Raw genomic sequence first — 24,826 nt, 5'->3', positions numbered from 1 at the left:
TCATGTGGTAAGGTGTTTATTTCTATCCATTATGTTAGTTGCTGTTAATTAATGTCATTACAACATATTTTGTCTGTTTAATTACAGCTTTGGAACATTAATATCTGCATTACAAAGCAAAACTAGTGTCTTTATGTAAGGTAAATTGAAGGAACATCACTTTATTTAGGGTTTGTATGTGTCCTACATTACAACCTTATGGCCTAGATTGTAGTCAGTACTATTCATGACTGTTTCCCAGAGACACTGGAATCTAATAATGTGGCTTCAGACTGATGGAGAGCCTGGAGCGACTGCACTGACAGTGAGCATCAGGCTCACACTGTTGACCCATAATCTGATCATGTTTGTCTGTTGGATCTGAACAACTTGTATTAGTTTAGAGTTGGAAAATGTTCCCAGGAATGCTTTGAGTTTGTTCATATTTATTGATTTAACTCTGTGTTTAGTTGTCATTGGCTTTACTTTCTCACTGTTTTGAATCCCACAGACCGCATTACTCTATGTATAAAAATAAGTACATTTTTTTAAGTATTTATGTTTTATTTTTTTATGTAGAGAAGTATAAAAGTGAATATTTCCCCACAAACAAGGCAAAATACAGAATTGACCATAAAGCATTGTTATGACAGCAAATAAGGAAAAATTTAATGTTATATAGGTTATGTATGAACAAATATATATTCCTTTAGTTTGACAAACTGATTCACAGACAAATGTACACAGATGTTACTTATGTTTGGGGTCAATTAGACACTAGAGAGGGTGAACTCTGTTAGATGTTGGTAGACAGACTGTGTTAAGATCAATAACGGAAACCAATTAGACTTGTTGGACATTTGGGAGGTGCTGTCCTGTGTTAAAAGTACTGTTAGCAATCACAGAGCATGTGAATATCATTGTATTTAATCATGCTTTGCAGCTGAAATCTGAAACATCTTATAAAATTAGGCAAAGTTATGAAGTATGAAGGTGATATCATATGTCATGTGTGGTTTTTGAAGGTTGAAAGAAATGCACAAAACCACAGGTTAGAGCAGGTAAAGCTTTTTTTTTTTGTTAAAGAATCCACAGTGGCAAGTTAATTTCATGTTTTGTTTTTCGTTTGTTTTTTTTCATCATTTCATCTGTTTTATTGTATTTTTGATGTTTTCTTTTTCTTGAAAATGTGCCTATTGGTTTTTAAAAACAGTTTGTTCTGTCCTTCTTAATTGGTTAAGTGATGTCAGATCACATCTGTTTTGTTTTGTTTTCCACCAGTTGTTAAAAAAAAAAAAATTGTAGGATTTTTGGATCCTTTTGAGACAATTGACTTAAACAGACCTAAAATTGATGAAACAATGTAGTCAGACATGTAAAAAATGAATGTAATAAAGTTAATACAGTTTTAAAATAACATTAATACATAACCAGATAAAAAACAAATATGTATGAATGCAGTTCAAGCATGGATTTTATTTTTTACCAGCTTCAGTTGGAGTCAGCATTTTATTCAACTTAATATTAGACTGGAAGGATCAGAATCCCTTATGGGCTGAATTCTGTCACTCTGTTTTTCCAGCTACTGAGAAACGCTTGTATGTATCTATGTATGTATGCATAAATCTAATCTACTAACAGAGTTATCTAGTAGTCTGACTGCTAATAGAATGAATTGAAGCCAGTGAATTGGTGCCTGGCTTGTTTCATCACAGAATAACAAAGATTATTGATGGACAGCAGGGTGAAATAATTCTTTAACTGGAATTATCCTCCTGAAACAAGCTAATCCCAAAGCAAACAAATGTTATCCAATAATTTCACCTTTTTCATGGTTTGTTTTAGGGGAAAATGTGATTGTGTGGTCAATGAATGGAACAAATTAGTTAAAAATAGGTGGACCTATTTTTTGCAGCGTATTGGCGCCGCCTCCGTTATGCGCGTAAAGACGCATTAAGAAGTGGCACAGCAAGTGATAATCCAGACAGGAGGTGCTTTTGGTTATAGCACAGCCTCTCACTGATGGTGAGGAGACAAGAGCTGGTGGATCAGCTCAGCTTTGTTTTCAACTCATCTGAATTTTCCTCCCCAGAGTTTTTCCTCTTACTGCCTGCAGACTAAAAGTTTTTCAGCGACTTCTAAGCAGCTTGTGTTGAGATGGTTTCTTTCTTCCTGACACGGAGGTTATTAATGGGATTTCTCTCTCCCCCGCATCATCACCTGAGGACAGCTGCACAGTGAGCCGTAGGGCGGCTGGAGGCTGAATGGACAACATGTCTCCACAGCAGCAACAGGACAGCCTCAGCCGAGGCGGCGCACAGCAAGACAACGGACGGGTATGTTTTTAAAAAAATCTCCACTCATGTTCATAACAATTTATCAATGTTAATTGCAGCATATATACAGAAAGTTCTGCTTTTAATTAGTTGGTCGTTTTATTGAGTGGGGAAAAAAAGAAAGTTCTTCATAGCTCCTTTACGCGCAATTGAAAAATATGTATGTCGTGTTTATTCCCTCACAATTAGCCTCAATGAGTTGACTGTAAACGGACGAGAGGTTAGTTCAGAGTTCAGTGACACAGTCTGAAAACTTTAACCGCAGACAACCATAAACAGTAGGAATATTTCAGCCGTAGGAGATGAATGAGACCATAATGTAGGATGAACAGGCTCTACGCTCGTGTTTGGATACAGTAGAGACCGTTAATTAAGACGCTTGTAAAGTAACCACAGACTGATGACCGACAAACGCTCCGAGCAAGAAGTGTACCACCACTACGGAGATCATTACGCATCAATAACGCACTAACTATTGGTGATAAATAGCAAAAAAATACATTAACATAAAAGTTGGTCAACTAAACTTATGTCGTCTTCCTTAAAATAAAGTGTTTTTCATTCTAATATAATTTATAAGCACTTGATAAACGGTTTATAACATAAAAACAGTGAGCAGATACTGGAAAGGAGTCCTCATGACACCGCTGTTACTGGTGTATAAGCAAATAACGAATGCTTGGTCTCATGATATAACAGTTATAATCTTATATAATTATTATAATTGATTAATGACATGTTTTATAAGGAAGCTTTGATCATATGTGTAATATATTGGAGCTGAATAACTAATCTGTTAGTCCATGAAATGTCATATCTTCTCACAACATCATTAACGTCATAAGTATAAATCATAAAATGTTTATAAACTGCTTATAACTGTTAAATGGGCATTAAAATAAAGCGTTAATTGACTTAAGTTCCTTTCACTCAGAAATGTGTCTTGCTTATTTTTCCCCATGTTTGAGCTGTGATTAGCCCCTGAACAATCACCACTAGAAGGTCAACTCATTTTAATACTTCACTTTCAGCAAATGATTACGTAATTACCCACATTGTTTAATAAAAGCAGGTATATTGGTTTGGTGTATGTTACTATTTAATCATTGTATTTATAAATGAATAATTCATAAATATAATCACAACTGTCTACATAACTGTAGCTCATTTGCATAACTGTAGCTCAGCAGTTGGGTTCTTGATTTTTTTAGGCTTCTGCACTGAGAACTTGAGCTTGAGATTCTGAAAATCAATTTCCAACTTTTTTAGTAATCAGTAGTCAAAGTTGATTTTCAAGATGTCTTTAGTATTTGACTAATTGAATAATTTGTACATCAGTTTATTAACATTTAGTCAATCTGCTCTTTAGTGGCTGTCAGAAGTGGTGGTAATGTACAGACACTCTCTTGCTGCACTGTGCAGAGGCTACAGTGTGTGTTGTGTCCTTGTTTTCATTAATGATTGACACAGCATCTGCTTCTTTTTAGCTGTATGTTCTGATTTAAAAAGATAGCGAAAAGCAATATATCTCCACCAAACCATTTATCTCTGCTGGCAACTTTAGCCAGTATGAGCAAATACAGTAAACACTGGGGAAGTGCAGCTCCACCTATTAATGAAATAGCCCAGAAAGCTTTTACATCAGTGAGAATCAGATTATATCATGGTCTATGTTTGTCTCATCACTGCAGCTGTGTGTCAGTTATTGTTACTGCCCTGGACCACACCTTCATAAACTGCAATTACATCATTTTTCAATAATATTTTCCACTTAAATGCATTTTAAAGATAGATTTGGACGTTACAGTATCAACGCTCAGTTTCAGTAGTTTGAGGCCTGTTGCACCTGCTGGCATTATGATTGTCTGGAAACAGTTTGCTTGAATGACTTTTCTGTAAAACTGCTTTGTGTTGTAATAGTCAGTAATATTAGTGCTGATCTGCTGTTGGTCAATAGACTTGTTTCCCAGCTGAAAAGCCATATTTCCATGTTAGCTTATGTTTATTTTTAGGACTGAAAGCTAACATTGTAATGTTGTTGCTGGAGTGTAAGGAATGTTCCGCCGCCCTGTGACCCGACTAAACCAATGATATTACATTGTGAAATGTCAAAAATGTGTAGAGGAGGATTGATCTTTCCAGACAGATTGGTGACTGACGTCGGTCGGTTGATCCACCACTTTGGTCTAGACTCAAGTATCTCAACAACTATTGGATGGATTGCTATGACATTTTGTGCAGACATTAATGATTCCCAGAGGATGACTCCTAATGATTTTTGTGAACTTGACTTTTCCTCTTGTACCATCATCATGACGCTGACATTTCTGGTTTTATGTAAGATGTCTCAACAACTGTTGGAGGGGTTAATTTCTTACACACATTCATGCTCCTGTCAGGATGAATTGCGATAACTTTTGGGACTCCCTGAGTTTTATTTAGCGCGATGCTAAGGACATTCCCAGTAGTCTCAGCTGTACTTTATATTTAGTGCTAATTAAGCACATCTTAGCATGCTAACACTCTAATTTAAGATGGTGAACATGGTAAAAGGTACATGGTACTAGATGAAAACATGAAATTAGATGTTTAAATTCATAAAGACACACTGACTTTTGTCATCTATTTGGACTCAGTTTCTTCTAAGCAGAACAGAAACAAATGGAGTCCGTTTTTACCATCATGATGGAATTGAACTGTTTAATCTACACTGGCTTTTCCCGGAGTCACTGTAGTTACAGTGTTACTTGCAGGCTGCTATTAATTACAACATTTCAAGGTAAATGGCTGCTGTCAGACACTCGGGTTTATTCACATAAGGCTGCTACAGTCTGGATAATAAAGATCCAGACAATTAAAACTGCGTCTGCATTTAGAGTTCAATCATAAAAGTTTATAAAAGGTCTATGATGGAGCAGATTAAGCATAGACTAAAAAACAAATGTATCTAAAACAAAAAACATCTTAAAAGTTAGATTACCTAGCAGCCTCTTTAGCCACCTGGAGAGAAAAACCATATTAAACACTATTAGGTGACGGTGCACAATGATAGTGTGTTAATCTTACATACAATGAAAGAACTGTGGTTATGTAATGGTTGTTTGTCACACTGCTTCACACTCACAAATCCCTCCACAATTAGATTAAATGCAATTTTAATGATCCTCGTGGGGAAACCAGGATAATAGGATCCAGTGGAAAAAAAAAATAGGATCTCAATATGGCTGCAAGCAGCGGTACAATGGGAACAGTGGAATAATTAAGTATTTAAGTGTTTTTGCGTTTCAACTTTACAGACTTGGTCATGACGTTGGAGTGAAGAAAAAGTTGAAATGAATGTTGTTAATGTTGAAAATCATAGGGCATTTTCTGCAATTTGGCAATTTGAACACTTAAGCATACTGAATAAAACACTTAAATGAGGACGTATGATAAAATGAGTATTTCTAGCATATTTTATATGCAGAAAAATCGTTTTACTGAGTAGTTAAGGTGTGAGAGAGGTCAGCGGTGTCATGGCAGAAACAGATAGAAGCTACTCTGTACTGAAGGAAGTACAGCCTGTATGTGTTCTGGCACCTGGCTAATCTTCATGTTCCGACATTCCCGTGTTTAAACTCTGCTGCTTCAATCTTCTGTTCCTGTTTGTCATTTTGGAGGCCACGGTCAGTGCCTGTGCTGTGATGAATGTGTTGAACATTACGATGCTTATGTAATGAAGGAGGAAAGTATAAACATGACGTAAGATCGGAGTGAATCTGTCCACCTCTCTCTGTGGGTTTGAGCCTTTTTAGAGAGACTAAGAGGAAAGATGAGAGGGAGACACACATTTTAATTTCATTTTCAGTTCCAGCGTTAAACATTTTATCAGATGGTTGACGTCTCAGCTCACTATCAGTGTCTCAAGGTTTGACCCATACTTTGAAGTACATACTATATGTGTCAGGTAGGTAACACCCAAATTGAGAAGCGTTTTGTGACGTTTTCCGTTTAGATACCTTTTCTTTTTGCCGACAACTTCAAATGTAACTAAATTCTCAGTCTCTTAATGCGCCCATTTTGTTGTGTAAATCGTCTCAATTAAACCTGGATGTCTTAATCTCTGTAATCTGGAAATGGGATGAATGTTAGTCTTAACAAATCTAAGAGAAGCCAAAAAAGATCTCGGGTAAAGTAGGTTTTGGCAACTTTCTGTTACACCCTCAATACACTAATGTCATAGTTATGTGTTAATAATGCAGTGGTCAAACAATGTTTGGACTTAGATTAATTGTGAATAGTCATCCTCCTTTTTCAGCCCTCTTTCTCTTTCTCTTTTAGCGGATGAAGTCTCAGAGTTATCGGCGTCAGTCTGCCCCGTCTCTGGTCATCAGCAAGGCTCTCACCAGGTCCAAGACTCTCTCCAGGTACTGTGAAATATTTTTACATTCAGACACTCAGGGCCAGATTTACTACGTTTACAATGAATTTGAGGCTGCAATATGTGTGTATTTACAGTAGCTCCTGATTCAACCCCTTATATTGCCTGATATACAGTCCAAATGCAAGGAGAGCTCAGCAGGCACAAGTCACCAAGTTTGATAAATAAGAGTGATCATGAGGTTTACTTCAACCACAGTTAAACTTCACACAAGAAAAAAACATTTATTACGCATAAATGTATAATATTACAGTATTTAGTAATAATTATATTGTTAATGTAATAAGGGACAAACAAATGTAATACAGAGTGCAGCTGGTGTAGGTAAAGATACAGCTGATGTTTCATTAAAATACTAAGATAACTGCAGTCAAATGCATTAAATAAATGTGCAGTTGAAGCATGTTGGGATTTTTCAATGCAGTCATGGTCAAGTTCAAGTTCAAATTTCTTTAGTACTAAATAATTGCATATTGTATGCTTACTAATAATTATTGCTTTATTTATATTTCTACTGTAACCATTGGATTTTGCACTAGGTCTACAAAAATGTATCATTATATGTTTAGTTTGTTTATCTTTAAAGAACTGATTTGATGCAGCTCTCTGGATGTGTTTATTGTGTGAGTAATCTACATGTCATGTCATTGAGATTTATGTAGCATAAAGTTAAAGTCACATTTTTCTCCCATGGCGGAAGAACTCCTAGTAAATCTGGCCCTTATTGGTACTCGTCCTTTGTCTTAAACTATAATAAAAAACAAGAAACGTGATCAGCCAAAAGCCGACTCGCTTTTGTTTGTATTGTTAGTCTACCAGCAGGTGTTAGTTGATGTTCAGTGTCACCACAGGTATCAGCAGCGCTCAACAAAGTGAGTCGGTCATCCTCAGACTTTGTTCTTACACTGCGGTCACTGCGGTCAGGCCACTCTGACAAAACCCCTGAACACACACACACACACACACACACACACACACACACACACACACACACACAGACTCTAACGTGCACGCACACACACACACATGCCCCGGGTGCTGTCCAGAGCAAGGTTTTGAATCCACTCGGATAGATAATCCGCCTGTAACCAGACTTATCAGAGGATCAGGCATCTATTAATAGCTCTGTCTTTGACCATATGGAACGGGAAAGTGAAGAAGAAATAACCTCATTAAAAAGCTCCTGCACCTGACTGAGCAAAACCCATCAGCCTCACGCCCTACTCTCAAAGAGCAGGAGTGTTGGCAGTGTCTATGCCCCTGTTTTATGACTGAACTCTCCCACCAAGTTGCTCACGTCGAAGTGTGGATCATTTTAAATGTGACTGGCTTGTAAGAAAGAATTCTGCCTCTTTCATATGAACATGCTCATAGCTAGTTTGGACATCTCAATTATCAAGCATCATAATTGGCTGACTGAGGCCAGGTAACCCAAAGAGAGCCAGACCAAGTTCAGCTTGCTTTGTGATACAGGCCCCTGATAAAGAACCAGTAAACAAAAAGCAATCAAAGAGTTTCAAACAATTTAACTTATGTTCACTTAAACTTTTATTCATATCCCACTTATCAACAATTTCCCTGTTCAGATTTTGCCCATTAAAAGCATCATTTTAAGGATGTAAGTGCTGTTTTACTGTGATTTTAGATGTGGCCTGACCCCGGACTGCACTCCGCTTTCCTAATCACCAACTACTTAAAATTACATAATACAATTTACATAATGAAGATCACTCTTCATTGTGTATCACTCACTATTGAATCCAAAGTGAGATCATGCTAAATCAATGTATATCAGTATTGGGAAGATCTTTTGTATGTGGTGGTGAAAGGTGCCAGCAAACTGCCACACAGATTCACAGTGGTGAGTTTGTGATGATATAGACAGGAGGGAGGGAAGGGAAGTCATTTCTGCACACCTCCAACTCTTTGAAATCGGGGCTGAAACTAATAGAGGGAGAGACAGAGATCTGAAGTGAATAATCCAATAAAAGAACCACTAACCACCCATCATAAGAAACATGAGCTGACTGAATTGGTTTCTGTTCACACTGGGACGTCACCATCAGACATGGCGTCAGATAAACGAACACTGTAAACCTCAAATATCTGCTCATAAGATAGAGAGGTTTGAACCAATGAGTTAGCTGCTGCTCAGCATTACCAGTCAGTCACGCTATCGCAAAAGAAAGTTACTGTATTACAAGAAGTGGTCAGAGGTACTTTGAGACAGTAGACATGGTCACATGAGGCTTATCAAAGAGTTTTGATTTTTAACCAGGTCTGCAGGGATTTGGTGGACGACTGACAGAAGTGAGAAAGAGAAGATGCTTGTCTGCCCTTTTCTTTCCATCACATTTTCAGCTTGTGACTCCTTTTTAAGTAAAACAATGTCTACTAGCGGACATGTATTCCTTCGTAAAAAAATGATTTAGAAATGAATAATGTTCGCTCGTGGTAGTTCCTCCCTTGACCTGGGACATGCCATGATTCTGATTCTGAAATCTGTTCACAATGTGGGTGAAATCAAGAAAACGAGCGTTTATTAAGACCAGGTGTAAAAGCAAGACTCATGTCATTATCTGGATAATGTATTCACGCGGCCCTACAGTGCGAGTATTTCACTCGCATTTTCCCCTAAAAATAGATATGTGCGAACTGGAAAAATAGTTTACTTGCACACTGTGCGAGTACAAATTACGACCATAAGACTATATGAAACGCTAAAGGGCTTTAAAGTTTAAACGACGGATACAGGAAGTGACGACACTCGGCCGACAAGGCAGTAACCACAGTGTCTAACCAGTGACCAGTGAAATTCGGTCAGTCAGACTTGCGCTCGCGAGGCTAGCGGAGCGTTAGCTACAGCATGACCGGAAGGACGCACAGCCAGTTAGCCTCCGCTAGCCTCCCAGCTAGCCCCGGCTCTCTGTTTGGATCTAACTGGAGCCATGAGACCCGGTTTGTTATTCAAGTTAAAGTGGAAAGAAGCAGCGGGTCTGTCGGGCAGCTGACAGTAACCACAGTGTCTAACCAGTGACCAGTGTCATTCGGTCAGTCAGACTTGCGCTTGCGAGGCTAGCGGAGCGTTAGCTACAGCATGACTGGAAGGAAGCACAGCCAGTTAGCCTCCGCTAGCCTCCCAGCTAGCCCCGGCTCTCCGTTTGGATCTAACTGGAGCCATGAGACCCGGTTTGTTATTCAAGTTAAAGTGGGAAGAAGCAGCGGGTCTGTCGGGCAGCTGAGTGAAGTGGAGCCTGCGGAGTAAACACCGGGACCGTCCGGATGTAAGTTAATAGTCGAGGTGCTACGGCGTTCGGCTGCACAGATAGGAAACCCCTCGGCTGACAGGATGTACCACTCTGTTTGGAAAAAAAAATATTTTTCTTCTTCTTCTTTTTGGTTTATAACAGCGGTTGGCAACCAGCGTATTAGGTACATTACCGCCACCCTCCGCCACATTCATTTTTAGACATTTGTACAATTACTGTAAACAGGTGAGATTGAACCAATGAGGAAATTATCTGTTTCTAAAAGTCTTCATTTACGGTATTTTACTGAGGTGTGGCAATTACTTTGACAACATTATATCGATGCCTAAACAAGCTACTTATCGAATCTTTGATGGACTGAACTGCATTTATATATACATGTTGAAGTCAAAGAAATGAAAGTATTCTCAGTTTGGAGAGTATTTGGATCAGCTGAACTTTGCAGTATGTGTGAGAGGAAAGATCGTTGTTTGGTCATTGTACTTAAAGGTATTTTAACATGTAAAATCAAATATGTCAGTTATTTTGCTCCATGAAGCTCATGTGTTTGGATTCCAGAGAGAGCTTCCTGGTTCCCGTGTGTCCAGAGACCTGCCCATTGGTCCAGTCCTTCCTGACCGGTTCTGATAGGTCATTTCTTCTCCATGGACACGCTCAGTTGAAGACCGGGATGCAGACTCAGGACAGACACCTCTTCATGTTCAACGACATACTGGTGATTGCCAAAGCCAAGTAAGCATACGTGTGTTTGTGTATTTTTATCCTAGTGCGGAGCAGTTTAGCAACATTTTGGCTGCTCCTCATGTCCTTCAGTAGTGAATTAGGTTAATACTTGGGTCTAAGGTTAAAATTAAAGTGTGTAGGTGTGTTTGTGCATTCACTAGTGATTATGTTTCCCTTTGGGTTCCCAGGTCAGCCAACCACTTCAAGCAGAAGGCCCAGGTGTACGTGTGTGAGATGTGGATGGCAAACTGCATGGAGGAGGTGTGTGAGGGAAGCACTAACCTGGAGAGAAGCTTCGTCATGGGTTGGCCCACCTGCAACTGTGTCGCTACGTTTAGGTAACACACACGCACACACTCTGATACTTGACGTCATTTGTGTTGCTGTAAATCTAGTAGGAGCTAAATCAACCTTGAAAGATTTGTAAATGTACAAAAACACATTTATACTTGCGGATCTTCACATAAACACACAAACTCAACATATCTAGCTTATATGATGATGATTTAAACAAAACAAAAAAAATCTTTATATCTTTAGAAGTCCTTAACCTGGCCTGAGTCTGATGAGACATTTTGTTCATGTTCTCTGATTTACGTCACAGGCTGTTAAATGTGTTTATGTTTCAGCAGTAAACATGTTGGTGATGCTACCATAGCTGTAAACTTGACTTTAAACACACATGATGATACATACACACTTGTATAGAGGCCCCATTCAGAATCTGTCACCAAGCACATAAATAAAACACCAGGCCGTTCTGTTAAAAATCAATGAAGTCATTGTAAAGGCAGCCAGTATCTGTTCATATCCTGCCAGAATTCTTCATAAAACCCTTTTAAACACCACTAAAAATTAATGACCCATGAAACACGTAAAGCACACTGCCAGTTGCCCAGTGGGCTGAGAAAATAGTTTGTATTACAACTCACTTATTCACGCACATGAATACACACTCGACTGTACTGATTTGTGATGTTTCCGCTCCACAGCTCAACAGAACAGAAAGATAAATGGCTCTCCCTCCTCAAAAGGTAAACTCTGAATCCTGCATCAACATTAAGTGTGTGTGAGAGACATAAAAGTCTCACGTGTCGTCCTGCCTCTTTACTTTCTCTGCAGTCTGATAAAAGAAGAGAAAGAGAAGGAAGAACCTAAAACCATTCCTCTCAGAGTGTACGGGAAGGGGATCAATACTTTTGCTGTTGTAAGTTGATGTTTTAAGATTTGAAACTGAGGTGATATTACAGATGTTGTATAGAGTGAGTGATGTCCTGTTGACCCTGATCCTCTCCCCTGATCAGACCAAGACGCTTCCTGTCAGCAACTCAGATTCAACCAATGAGGTGGTCCGACTGGCCCTGCAACAGTTTGGCATCATAGTGAGTAACAAAACAGCTACACGCTTATATATATAATGAGAATATGGACACCAGAGTCACCCTTTGTCCTCAAACAACACTGAAAATGTCCTCATGAACTGAGAGTTTTGAAGAAAAACATCTGACACCTGATGACTGATGCTGCAGTACTGATTGTCCCTGCCAGACACTTTAAATAAAACATGTCATTTGTTTGTGGAAGGCTACAGATTTAATAGGTCTGTTCTTTCCAGGCTTAGACTAATATTACAGGACCTGTTACAACCAGGACTGTGCAGCTGTACGGGACAAATATTTAGACAGGTGACCTAATGTCCTCTGAATGAGCCAAGATGCGATTGGAATGAAAAATATGTAGAGAAGAATTAAATATTAAATAAATGTAGACAAAATTGCCAAAATGTTTTATTATTTAATGGCTAATTTAACAACCAGCCAAGTGACAACAGTTGAAAATGAGCCTTTTGGCTAACGCTAGCACTTTACAGTGATGATGATGTTGATTCATGTGCGTTGCCCCTGTAAAAAAAAAAAAAAGATTTTAAAAATGAAATGCATTTATTCTTGATTAAGATTGAACACACGTAATCATTTTTTATTTTATGAATAAGACAAAAAACATTGCAGTTACTCTTTCCCTAATATACAGTATTACAGTCAGGGATTAATATTAATATTACAGGGCTGTTTCCACAGCAACCAGCTGTCACTTCAACTGTCCCATCAGATCAGTTGCCCAATCAATAAAGACATACTGATCAAGGGTCGTTTACAGAACTTCCTCCACCACCTGTTCCTCCTCTCTCCTCCAAGACTCATTTAAGAAAACATCCTCGATGATGACAGACCCCGCTCAGTTTCAGGGTCACAGGCCAGATTAGAGGAGTGAGGACAGTAAGAAGAATTAGGAGAATGGAATGAACCTCCTGATGTCACACAAGTTCAGCTGCACCAACACTTTCCTACCAACCAGCCCAAACCCACTGAGAGCAACAAACTGTCTTTCTGAGGCTTCATAAAGTTGAGTGTTGTCAAGTTCCCTAATTATTGTGGTCTCTGTTTTTTTCTCAGGGAAACGTGAAAGACTACCAGCTGTGGGTCATCTCCAAGAGGGACAACACCCCCTATCCTCTAATCGGTCAGTGAGTCTAACAGAATGAGCCTCATGAGCAAGAACCAGTAATATGAGCAGATTTGTTCATAAGTGGCACAAACGTGTGTTTTAAGAAAATTTGTGGCATTCACCAGTTTTTCTAATTGTAAGAATTTTCTCTTAGATACAAATTAAATTCAAGAGTGGTCCAGACCTGTCGTACGAGTCAAAAAATCATTTGACGCCTTAATCTGAATGAATATGACTAGACAGACCATATTAGATATTAGATATCTGTCATATCCCCTGAGTTTTGTGAATCCAACTTATAACACTTCTATGTGCAGCCCTTGAAAAAAAAATAAAGAGATTTAGGATATGAATACAAAAATTTAGTCCAGTCTTGCTTTGAGGGGCTTCAGGGTTGTCATGGAGACAACAAGGCATCAGATAGTGAGATTAGTGTTTTATAATATCAGACTAGTTTGACAAAATGATGCAGACATTCTCCCCTAAAATTCCTGCACCTGAGCAGAATTAGTTTCCTGAACAAGCTGTGTGATTCAGTGACTTCACCTCAACAAATTTCCACACAAACATCTCTTTATGCTTCTCTGTCGCTCTCTCGAGGGCAGAAACCCATGAGCCTCCACACATTGGTGAGATGTTATTTTAGACACACTGCCACCATTTATTCCCAGAGAAGAGTGTGTGCGTTGTGTGATCGAGCTCCTGCAGAGGGACGTGAGGGGTCACAGAGGGAACACCGACTGATAACGTGATGTTACGGTGCCGTCGCCGCTTTTTTAACAACTATGTCGAGCCTGCAGGGAGTGATACCGTTTCCTCTTCTCCGTTTCAGGTCATGAGTATCCCTTCAGTATCCAGATGAGTCATGTGAGACCCACGTCGTCTCATGGAGGCAGCGGGGACGCAGCTGCTTCACCCGCGGACAGACAGAAGGCGATGCAGGTGGAGCAGCTGCAGGTGTACAAGCAGTGTCAGTTCATCCTGAAGCCCCGCCCCGTCGAGACGCTCCAACAGCACGTGTTTGCAGGTGAGAAATTACAGTGAGGATTATTCATTTAAAAAAGAAATTTAAAACGGATCATTAAGCGTTTACTCCCTTTTGTTGTCTTTTCAGATTTCTCTCAGAAGCCGTTTAAAAGGCGGCGTTCACTCATCAACTGGGCCTTCTGGCGAGGCTCCTCCTCTCACCTCAACGAGTTATCCCTCGCCGGCACCGCTCGTGGCTGCTTGTTCGGCCAGCCGCTCAGCGCTGTGTGCATAGAGGACGCTCTGCCAAAGCCAGTGATGGTGAGTGAGCACAATCAAACAGCAGCAACTCAGATTTACTGCCTCCACTTGTTGCTGAAGCTTTTATTCAGATTGTATTGAAAGTCTTTGATAGTAGAGTAAGAAGCAAGATTAATTTTTCAAATTAAAACATGCAAAGCTGAGCCAAAATCTTCTAAAGTGTCCGCAGATGGCAGCACGATCAATCCCATCATGCAATGCATCTGCAGACAAAATTATTTTTCTGCTACAGCTTATAAATCTGCTCTGTAAATCACCTTTTCTGTGTCCTCCTTTGAGGAATAAATCTGTACTATACTCTTTGGTTTCATGACTCCCCGTGTTTGCTCTTCCTCACCAGGACATGCTGACGTTTCTGTACCACGAGGGTCCCTGGACTCGGGGGATCTTCCGTCGGCCGGCGGGGGCTCGGGCTGTCAGGGAGCTGCGGGACTCTCTGGATGCCGGAGAGTTTCAACTTCCTCTGTCACGTGACCACGCCTTCATCATAGCCGGAATCTTTAAGGTATCAGCTTGTGTATATGTGTGTGTACATCTTAGTTTAAAAGAAGCTGCTGCTCCATTAAATCACAATAGAATAAAACCCGAGAGCTTTATCTCAGCCCAGATTCAGATGGAACTGACCTACCTGTTTATCTTGAGAAATAATTAACAGCATCAAGGTGAAATGGTCTTTGGTTGTGTGTGTTGTGTTCATGCTTGTGTACATATATCATGTGTTAACACCTCATTGACCCACATTTGTGAAATTTAATCTGCTTCTATCCTCCTCGGCCTCAGTGTGACAGACTATGCAGCTACGTTAGCAGGACAAGCTGTTCACACCAGCAGCCTAGACTAGCTCGTTAATGTAATCTGGATCTCTTATTATCTGCATAGATGACAGAGATTCTGCTTCAACTATGTCGTGTTAATGGCAATATCATGACCTAATGTCACAGTGATAAGTGTCTTACACCAATACAGTAAACCAAAACTCAGTTTTCAGGAACAAAATGAAGCAATAAACAATCATTTGTGTGTTATTTTTTTATTCAGAATGATACATGTAAAGACATCATGTCAGAAGACACTGGTCTGATCTGTGTGCATGTTTTCAGGATTTCCTGCGCAGCATCCCGGGCAGCTTGCTGTGCTCTGAACTGCATGAAGAATGGATGGACGTGCTGGACGAAGATGACGAGGAGGAAGAACAGGTGCAGGACGTCAACAGGTAACATTCTCTTTATTGGTGCTGTACCGGTTTAGTTTCAGCTGATGCCGTTTTGTTCATTATTGTAAGATGTTAGGCTTCTACTGGTTTTAAATATCCACCAACAATAAGTTCACAGAGGCATATTGTGCACACACAAAGTAAACGTCAGGACATAAAATGCTGTCATTTATTTATTTTCTTCTTCTCTTTCTGCAGGATGATTTGTCGGCTACCCAAACACAACAGCCTGTTGCTACGCTACCTGTTGGCCATGCTGCACGGCATCGAGAGCAACGCCCAGGAGAATCAGATGACCAGTTTTAATTTAGCAGTGTGCATCGCTCCCAGCATGCTTTGGCCTCCTGGAGCACCTTGTAACCCTGAGGTGGAGGGCGAAGGCGCGAAAAAGGTAAGATATGGATTGATAATGTAGCTGAAGATGAGAGAAAACTCAGGTTAAATGCAGAAAAAAAGGGTCTGAGAAAACAGCCACCTTAAAAACCTGCAGTAGGATGAGTGTGCAGCTAATACATTGTGGAATTTGACCTAGATGGAGTTGACCACTGTAAATTTGGCTTCTTCTGCTGTAATGAATTTGATGCCAGGGTTATTATAACGTTGCAACACAATAAAATAAATCTGTCTTCGCCGTCTCACAGCTCAGTAACAAAGAAGTTTGTTAGTTTTGTCTGCAGCACAGAGGTTGCTATCCCAAGAAAATGCCAAATTCCAACGTCACCTGCTGAACCATATGTCCTGAGATCAAAACAACTTCCTCTATTCTCCAATTTGGACATTTGAATTTTTAAATAAGGGATAATGGAAAAAACACATTGTTTAAAAAAAGATACCGGCTTGTTGGCACTGAAGGTGCTTGAGCTGCCTGAGGTGTCAACCGAATGTTATTTTTGGAACAAGATATTTGTGTTTGTTAATTCCTGTTAATCAGTGTATTGTTAACACCATTAAACCATCAAGCTTTTCTCACAGGAATGTTTCAAATCAGCTTTATGGAAAAGGATAAACGTCTGAATTTAGAAAGAGTGTTTGAAATGTGGCGGGATGGAAACAAAAGGAGATAACGTTCTGTAAAAGGTGTTGGTGTTTTTAGCACGGCAACACAAACGCCTGCTCAGGAATGACGCACTTTAAATGCTGAAAGCAGGAGATGGAAAGAGACGGAGCGCTTCGATGCAGCCTTGAACACATTGAGAAATGCTGCAACTACTGTTACACTGTTGATGTACTTGAACCTCAGTTGTTACTGGTTGAGTATCAGTCTTTATCTCTTTGTTCCTCTCGCCTGCTGCAGGTTTGTGAGTTGGTGAAGTTTATGATCGAACACTGTCAGCAGATTCTGGGAGAGGATCCCTCCTCCCTGTTTGGAGGACCGCCACAAAGACCCAACACTGAGGAGATAGGATCAGGTACAAAATAGAGCACACAGTGTTTAATGTGAATTAATTTTGGTTATTAAGTCTTCTTACATCTGTCTTATTCTTTGTTGTGCATAAACTGATGACCTGTTTGTCCTTCCTCTGGTTCATTAGACTCCTGGGTTTACCCTCTGACAGACTCGTCCTACGACAGTCCAGAGAACGAGTTGGACAACAGCAGCGGCGGGTCACCAGGCTTCTGCAGCAGGAGGCGCCTTCCATCCAAACCACTACAAGGCAGCTTGGAGTCAATCCTCACATTCAGCGACCTTGACCAAGACGCTGACCCAGATAGACACCACACCCACACTAACTTAAGCCCGCTGGGGAGAACCAGAGGCAGGAGACAGGACCCCGACCTCTCCTGCCACGACGTACCAACCGTGGACACCTCCTCCACCCTGGACTCCCTGTCCCTGGATGGTCGCCACAGACTACGGCGGCGCTCAGAGCCCGCTATAGCGTATGCGACCAAGTTTCGGCCGTGTGTTTCAGGGAGCACTGATGGTGCCACTGGTGAGGATGAAGATAGTGATGAAGAGCTTTCCAAGAAGCCTAGCAGCCACACACACTCCAGAGGTCAGGGCAGGAGAAGCGGAGGCGAGTCCGGGTTAAACCTGCTTGGTGTGAGTTCAGCAGCTCTGGAAGCGAGCTCCTCCAGCTTCTCCTCTACCCCCAACTCTCCTGTACCAACCCGCTCCTCCCTGGACTCTCTCGACTCCCTCAGCAGCAACCACGCCTGGGCAACCAGGCGGGGGCCTAACCCACCCAAGACACATGTGCCCTCCACCTCCTCCTCCCTGTCTGTCTCTTCAGCATCCTTCACTGTAAGCTCTGCTCTGACCTCCAGTGGACACCCAGACCAGGGGACTGGTCCAAAAGACTCTCCCCCCAAAGAACCACTCAACTGGGGGACCTTAAAAGGCTGCAGGGGCCTCCACCCAAACTCTTGGCTGAAGAAAGACCGCAGACTGTCACTAACCCAACAAGACAACTTGGAGAAGGAAGAAGAGGACAAGACTGGGGTGAGTAAAATATTAACTACCCTATTATTGCACTGAAGGGGCGTTATGTCAGACTAGAGCTGCAGATTATGTAGAAACAAAATATATTAAGTACTCAACTTATCCATCAAATAAACAGTTAAATTAATAGTGTAAGAGTAATAAGAATCATTTACACAATTGGTGCTGAAATTATAAGCTAATCAATTGACGGAAAATTAACAATTTTAATATCAAGATATATTACCAAACATTCATTAGTTCTAGCTTCTTAAATGTTAAGATTTACTGCTTTTGTCTAGTTTTTACACAGTAAATCACATGTATTTGAATATGAACTATTCGCAACATTACAATGTCATTTTGGACTTAATGAAATTATGATTGAAATATGATTGTGGTTGATTGTACAGCTTGTCTGTATTCCAGTCTTATCTAATGTATTGCATTTGTAACATTTATCTGTTGCTTTCATTCTATAAATATGAATGTACACATGGTTCAAATAACCGCCAGGCTTTTATTTCAAATTACCCGTTTTAATTTGCTGTTAATGCACCTTTTTACCTGATGTATGATAGATTTGACATCAAGTACACAACATACTCTGCTGCTCAGTTTCTTTAACAGAAATACTGTTTTCACTTATTTCTAGCCGTTTCCTTTTAATTTCAAACAGCTGCAGGAAGTTTTGAGTTTCACATTCATTTAACAGCTCTCTGAAAACAAACAGCAGAGGTGAAAGGATTGGAATTCATTAGTTAATTAAATAGTATTTCTGTTAAAGGCAACATTAAATAGTATTTCTGTTAAAGGCAACATTAGAGCAGCAGAGAGGTGAGTGTAAGTGACTGTTTATGTATTAATGGAGCTTGTGCTGTGGAAATGTACTTTATGCTGAATTTACATGTGAGAAATGTTGTACAGGTAATTCCAGTGTTTCTACTGAACTTTATTAGCAGCTAAAAAGTCTATTTACTGATGATTCAGAGTTTAACTGTGTCACACAGTCAGTGATCAGAGCTGTCTCAGGTGTCCTCTCAGTCCTGCGACACCAAGTCTTCATATATGGCAGGAGAACATCACTGTCTTGGTTCATGGATGGTCTCTGGTATCAAAAGGCCTCCTTGACCTTTTTCTGGCTGTCAGCTGGCTCTTGGTCGATGACCTTTGACCCCTTCCAAGTTGATGCTGTGATGGGTTTTGGCTTGTTCAGACAGCTGTTATCTGCTCCCAGTCTTCAGTCATTCTGTCGTCCAGGATCCTTTCTGACTCAAGACGACTCGTCTTGGGGGGGATCCGATCTTTGTTACATCAGCAGAGATTTTAAGACGTTACAGGGTTTGTGGTAAGTGCTGACTTCCTGTTACTTCAAAATTCTCACTAAATGTCCATAAAGCCTGTCCGTATGAGTCCCACTTGGATGAAGGTGGTCCCTGTTGTGTCATAAGATTTTAATTCATCCATTCCTTAGCGGCGGTGGCTCAGTCTCCCCCTGGGATTGCTGCACAACCTCCCCTCTGTCCTCATCACTGATCTCTTATGTTGTGAGTGATGGTTACAGTTAAACTTGAGGTATGAACGTGGGTTTCCTGTACAATGGTCTTTAACCTCCTGTGACATGACAGCAGGTGTGTAGGAACAGAAGCTTAACACTGTTCTTGCTCACTAGTAATGCTGACGTGTGGGTCACTACTGTCGATGTTGGAACAGTGCTGTCCTCAGTGAATGTGTTGTTCTCATACAAATACCAGATGTCATGTTGGGTGGGGGCTAGTCAGAGAATTCTGTTCAAAATATTCTGTGAACAGGTTAGCGACAATGGGGATGATGGTTTTGCGTTTGGTTTGTTAGTTAAAACTCAATTTGTACATGAAGGATGTTGTGTCTGGACATATCTCCAGTAGTTGGATGATACAGTCCAAGTTGAGGCTGGTTCTGTCTTTCCAGCAGATGTCTCATGTTAGCTGACCATAACTGCTTCCTCAGTGGGAATGCTGGTAACCAGTGCACTGACATCAAGATGCCAGTCTCTGTGAGGAGAGCGCCTCCATGTCCCACAGTTCTTGTTATGACGTTTGTGCATGTCACCAAGGGACAAGTGACGTTGGCAAGAAATATAGCTAACTGATGGTGATACCACCAATGGAGGAGACGGTGAGTGTGAGGGATACTTTGGTTTTATGTACGTCTTGTGCTGTTAGTTGCAGCTTTTTCCTGAGTTTGTGAGAGATGATTTCTTTCTCCTGCCACTCTTATGTGATCACTTTGAGCTTAGTCTTGTATTGCTGTGTTGGAACTGACTTAAGTTTAACAAAAGATGTTGATATCACCCAGAAGCATTTAACCTTTCATCAATGCAGTTATCCATTACGACTGTTACCTTCACTTTGTCTGCTAGCAGGATGGTGATGAAGTTGTCACTTCATCACCATCCTGCTGGAGAACAAAGTGGGGCTAACAGCTGTAGTGGATACCGCGATGTATGAAACTTAAGTCAAATGCTCCTGAGTAATAACAAAACCTATATTACACAGCAATACAAGGCTAAGCTTGTAGTGATCCCCTAAGAGTGGCAGGAGAAAGAAATCATCTCTCACAAACTCAGGAAAAATCTGTAACTAACAGCACAAGACGTACATAAACCAAGGTACCCCTCACACTCACCGTCTCCACCATTGGTAGTATCGCCATTAGTCAGCTACATTTCTAGCCAATGTCACTAGTGCCTTGGTGACATGCACAAACGTCATAACAAGAACTGTGGGACATGGAGGCGCTCTCCTCACAGAGACTGGCATCTTGATGTCAGTGCACTGGTTACCAGCATTCCCACTGAGGAAGCAGTTACGGTCATTAGACAACAGCTAACATGAGACATCTGCTGGAAAGACGGAACCAGCCTCAACTTGGACTGTATCATCCAACTGCTGGAGATATGTCCAGACAACATACTTCATGTACAAATTGATTTTTAACTAACAAACTAAACGCACAACCATCATCCCCACTGTCGCTAAACTGAACATAGAATATTTTGAACAAACTGCTCCAACTATCCACCCCACCTGACATCTGGCATTGGTGCGAGGACAACACGTTCACTAAACTGCACTGTTCAACTTGATCAACAGTATTCACCCACACTACAGACTTACTAGCAAGTAACAACAGGTAAGCTGCCGTTCCTAGATACCTGCGACATGACAGAAGATTTAAGACTGCAGGGTACAGGAACCTCGTCCATAAACAACACCTCAATTTCAACTGTAACCACCACTTACAACACAAGATCAGTGGTAAAGACCTACCTGCATGGAGGAGGACAGACGGGAGGAGGTGCAGCATGCCCGAAGGTACTCTGAGCCAACAGCTAAGGAATGCAAGATTAAAATCCTGCTCTGCCTTAAAACTATGACACACACCTTACACAACGGGACCACCAGTAGCATCACAGTGGGACTGGACTGAGCTATCAGAACATCTACTGAGAATGATCAAGTCACAAGGAATCATCACTAACCATAAACCATTGAACAACTTAAAATCTCTGCTGGTACAAGCAAAGATGGGGCCTCTGCCAGTGAGTGAGGAAGACTAGAGTGCTATTAGACAGACCTTACAACAGCTGTGGGGAACAGTAAGTTGGTGAAACAGCGAGGATCCTAAGCGAGAGACGGACTGAACATCAGAAGCAAATAACATCAACTGTCTGAACCACAGCAACAATAATACATTGTTCTCAAAGATAAAGAATTATCAATGCAAAGACACATCTAACTAGTGTATGTTTCTACAAACAGGGAGGACCCACTGATAAGACCATCACACTTGGAAAACTCATCCCAGACAAAGGAAAAACAGGTGAAAGGGGAGGAGAAAAACCGACCCTCAGCAACCAACCCAAGCCCAAAACCTGCAGAGCCACCAAAGATGCAGGAGGGGGGCATGTGAGGGGGAGGTCTCGCAAGGAGCCCCACAAGCCTCGAGTCCTCAAGCAGGACCACACCAGCCCCCCCTCCCACCACCGTTCTACAGGAAGCCTCCAGTTTCCAAAATCCCCCTGGTTCCTCTCCTCAGACTCTTCCATGACCGTTAGGCAGCTCAGCGACGTCAACGCCAACACCGGCAGTGACATCACCAACCAGAGGCGTGCAGCAGAAAGCGAAGTGAACGAGGTGAAGCAGCCATCACCGTTACTATTTTACAAGCAGAGTGGGCCTTCCCTGTCTCTGTTCAAACGACACAAGTCTGTAGAAGAGGCGAGCAATGTGAGGCTCTACCAGCGGCGGGGGTCAGAGCCTGGACAGCAGGTCGTGGACCGGACCGCCACCCTCGCCCGGGCAAGGCTGCCCAGCGACCCAGGACTGAAGGCTTCAGAAGCGGATTCACAAGGAGGGACGACCGAGTCCCGTTTCTGCCTCTCGCCCTATGCCACCAAAGCAGTGAGGGACTACTTCTCCTCTCACCCGCGCAGTAACCCCCAGAGCAGCCAGAAGGTGACACTGGGCGTGGTGGAGAGTCGCAGGGAGTGGCTGAAGAGATGCAGTGATCCCACAGCAGAGCCAGACTTTGACCAGCTTCTGTTTGCTGAAGAATCCTATGTCTGATTCTGACTATAACCTGGAGATGAATTACATTTCATACATGCAACAACACAAATCAAATGCAACACATACTGCAGCTTTCAAAATGACCCTCACTGACTTTCCCCAAGTCCTACCAGAACAATCTACAGTCACAATATTTGTAAAAATATGAGTTAACAGTAGTTATTACACTCATCACCTTAAAATTGACTGCTTGTCGGTGTTTCATTAGATCCTAAATGCCTTAGTGTAGACTTTTTAAATGCATGAGAAACATAAGTACATTTTAAACTTTGCCTAGAGCTTATTGCCATTGAGGGAACAAGATTGATTTTTGTTTGAATGTCACGCGCAGAAAGAGTCCTATTTTGTAACATTAATCGCTAACAGATAGTTTTGGTATCAGATATTAATGCATAATTAGGTATCAAATGTTAACGCATAGTTAAATTTCTATCTGATCTTGATCTATGGGTTTTGTGTGAGCAATGTCACTTGTGTGTTTTTAAACTATATCAGGCCAAAGTTGAAACCTGCCAATTAGAAATTACCCGGTTTTGCCTTTTTTTCCCCATTGTGAACAAGTAGAATCTCTTTTATTAATGACTGGTAGCTTATTTAAGATTTCATTTGATATTTCTACTTTCAAAGCTGCATTATGTTTGGACATTGAAATCTGATTTATGCTAGAAACTGACAGTATATAGTACAAACAGTCTCACCAGATTATTCTCAACATTCTGTCTCTCCATTAAAGCAAGTTCATACACAATTATTTTGCATATTTTTCATGTTTTATTCTTATTAATTTCCAGTTAAAGGATTGTATGTCAACACTGATCACTTCTAATTAAACACGATGCAACCTGGTTCTTGTTTAAAGATGTTTTACAACACTATTGCGTTGCTTTTCCTGCATTGACCCTTAATTAAAAGTTAACACACAATAGTTGCATATGAACATAATTAATAGGAGACACAGTTAATTATGGGATATAATTAAGTGTATATTGTTTTTTTTGATCACTTGGCCTGTAGTTTAAATGCAGCCTGGATAAACACTGTGACTATGCATAGAACTGCATTTTGCTTTAGCGTTTTACACCCAGTCAGTGTATAATTAGTCACAACATCACATCACAACTTGTTTATGCAAATCATAAATATGGATTTAATTCACAACCATCACTTCAGCTTATTGTTAGCAGCTTAACTTACAGAAATATATTCATAATTTGAACAGGTTTAGTTTTATAGATTAAGGTCATTGATTATTCACTATTTAGCCTTTTTATAGTAATTCTTCTTTTGTGAAGTCTATGCTGCTTTTTGCCAACTACAGTGTTTATATGGAGGACAACTGTAAAGGAATATCATTATTGTAGAGCTGCAACAATTAATTGAATGACAAAATTTATCAGCAGATATTTTGATATTCAATTCATTGGATTAAAGCTTCTAAAAATGTGAATATTTTGTGGTTTCAATGGCATAATTGAGAGATAATTGGTAATAAAATAAAGCTGCAGCGCTACTTTATTGAACTGACTTTCCTAGATGCCACTCAGACATTTTTGCTTTTGCTAGTTGCAATAAATCTTCACTCTTTAGATATTTGGTCATAAATAATAAACAGTTTCTTAAGGTTTTCACTAGATTTTAAAGGATGAACATTTCAAAACGCTTCTCTGTATAAGCTCTTACATTACAGGTTAACTTGTCTTGCGGTAGCGTGATTAGCAGGTTTGTTTTTTTCTATTTGTTGCCAACAATATGGTTTTCACAAAAGCCTGTATTGATTTGAATGAATCACATCTTGTCCCGGTGTTTCTATTATGTAAATACGATCGATCCCCCTGAGAGGGAAAACTGCTATACTGGTTTGCGTTTCATGTTTTTCAAGCTTTGTATTTTATGCAGCTTAAACTTTTAAAATAGGCCACGAGACTGTTGCTTTCTATTGTCTACACCTCCTTTCTATGTATTCATATGCTGTATTAATGAGTCTAAAACTTTGCAAATAAATGACATACGAGTGAAATCCTGATTATTGTGATTATTAGTAAAGTATAATAAAAAGGTG

The 24,826-nt window shown here is 40.6% G+C and overlaps 1 protein-coding gene across 2 annotated transcripts; it reads left to right on the top strand.

The window, feature by feature from the left end:
- Positions 1-1,437: 1,437 nt before the first annotated feature.
- LOC122976181 (rho GTPase-activating protein 20-like) lies at positions 1,438-24,784 on the top strand. 2 transcript variants are annotated; one of them, XM_044344488.1, is made up of 16 exons: positions 1,438-2,315; positions 6,636-6,721; positions 10,563-10,736; positions 10,916-11,065; positions 11,720-11,761; positions 11,850-11,934; positions 12,032-12,109; positions 13,181-13,247; positions 14,065-14,259; positions 14,347-14,519; positions 14,860-15,024; positions 15,620-15,732; positions 15,931-16,123; positions 17,027-17,141; positions 17,265-18,175; positions 21,958-24,784. In XM_044344488.1, exons 1-16 carry the CDS (start codon positions 2,244-2,246, stop codon positions 22,762-22,764), a joined length of 3,426 nt encoding a protein of 1,141 aa, XP_044200423.1. In that variant the 5' UTR covers positions 1,438-2,243; the 3' UTR covers positions 22,765-24,784. The 2 variants fall into 2 exon arrangements, with proteins under 2 accessions (XP_044200423.1, XP_044200424.1); XM_044344489.1 differs by lacking the exons at positions 1,438-2,315; positions 6,636-6,721 and adding an exon at positions 9,503-10,019.
- Positions 24,785-24,826: the final 42 nt, after the last annotated feature.

Source organism: Thunnus albacares, chromosome 24, assembly GCF_914725855.1.
Source record: "Thunnus albacares chromosome 24, fThuAlb1.1, whole genome shotgun sequence".
NCBI classification, from domain to species: domain Eukaryota; kingdom Metazoa; phylum Chordata; class Actinopteri; order Scombriformes; family Scombridae; genus Thunnus; species Thunnus albacares.
Note: the sequence above shows the minus strand (reverse complement) of the source record. Positions and strands in the feature narration are given on the sequence as shown.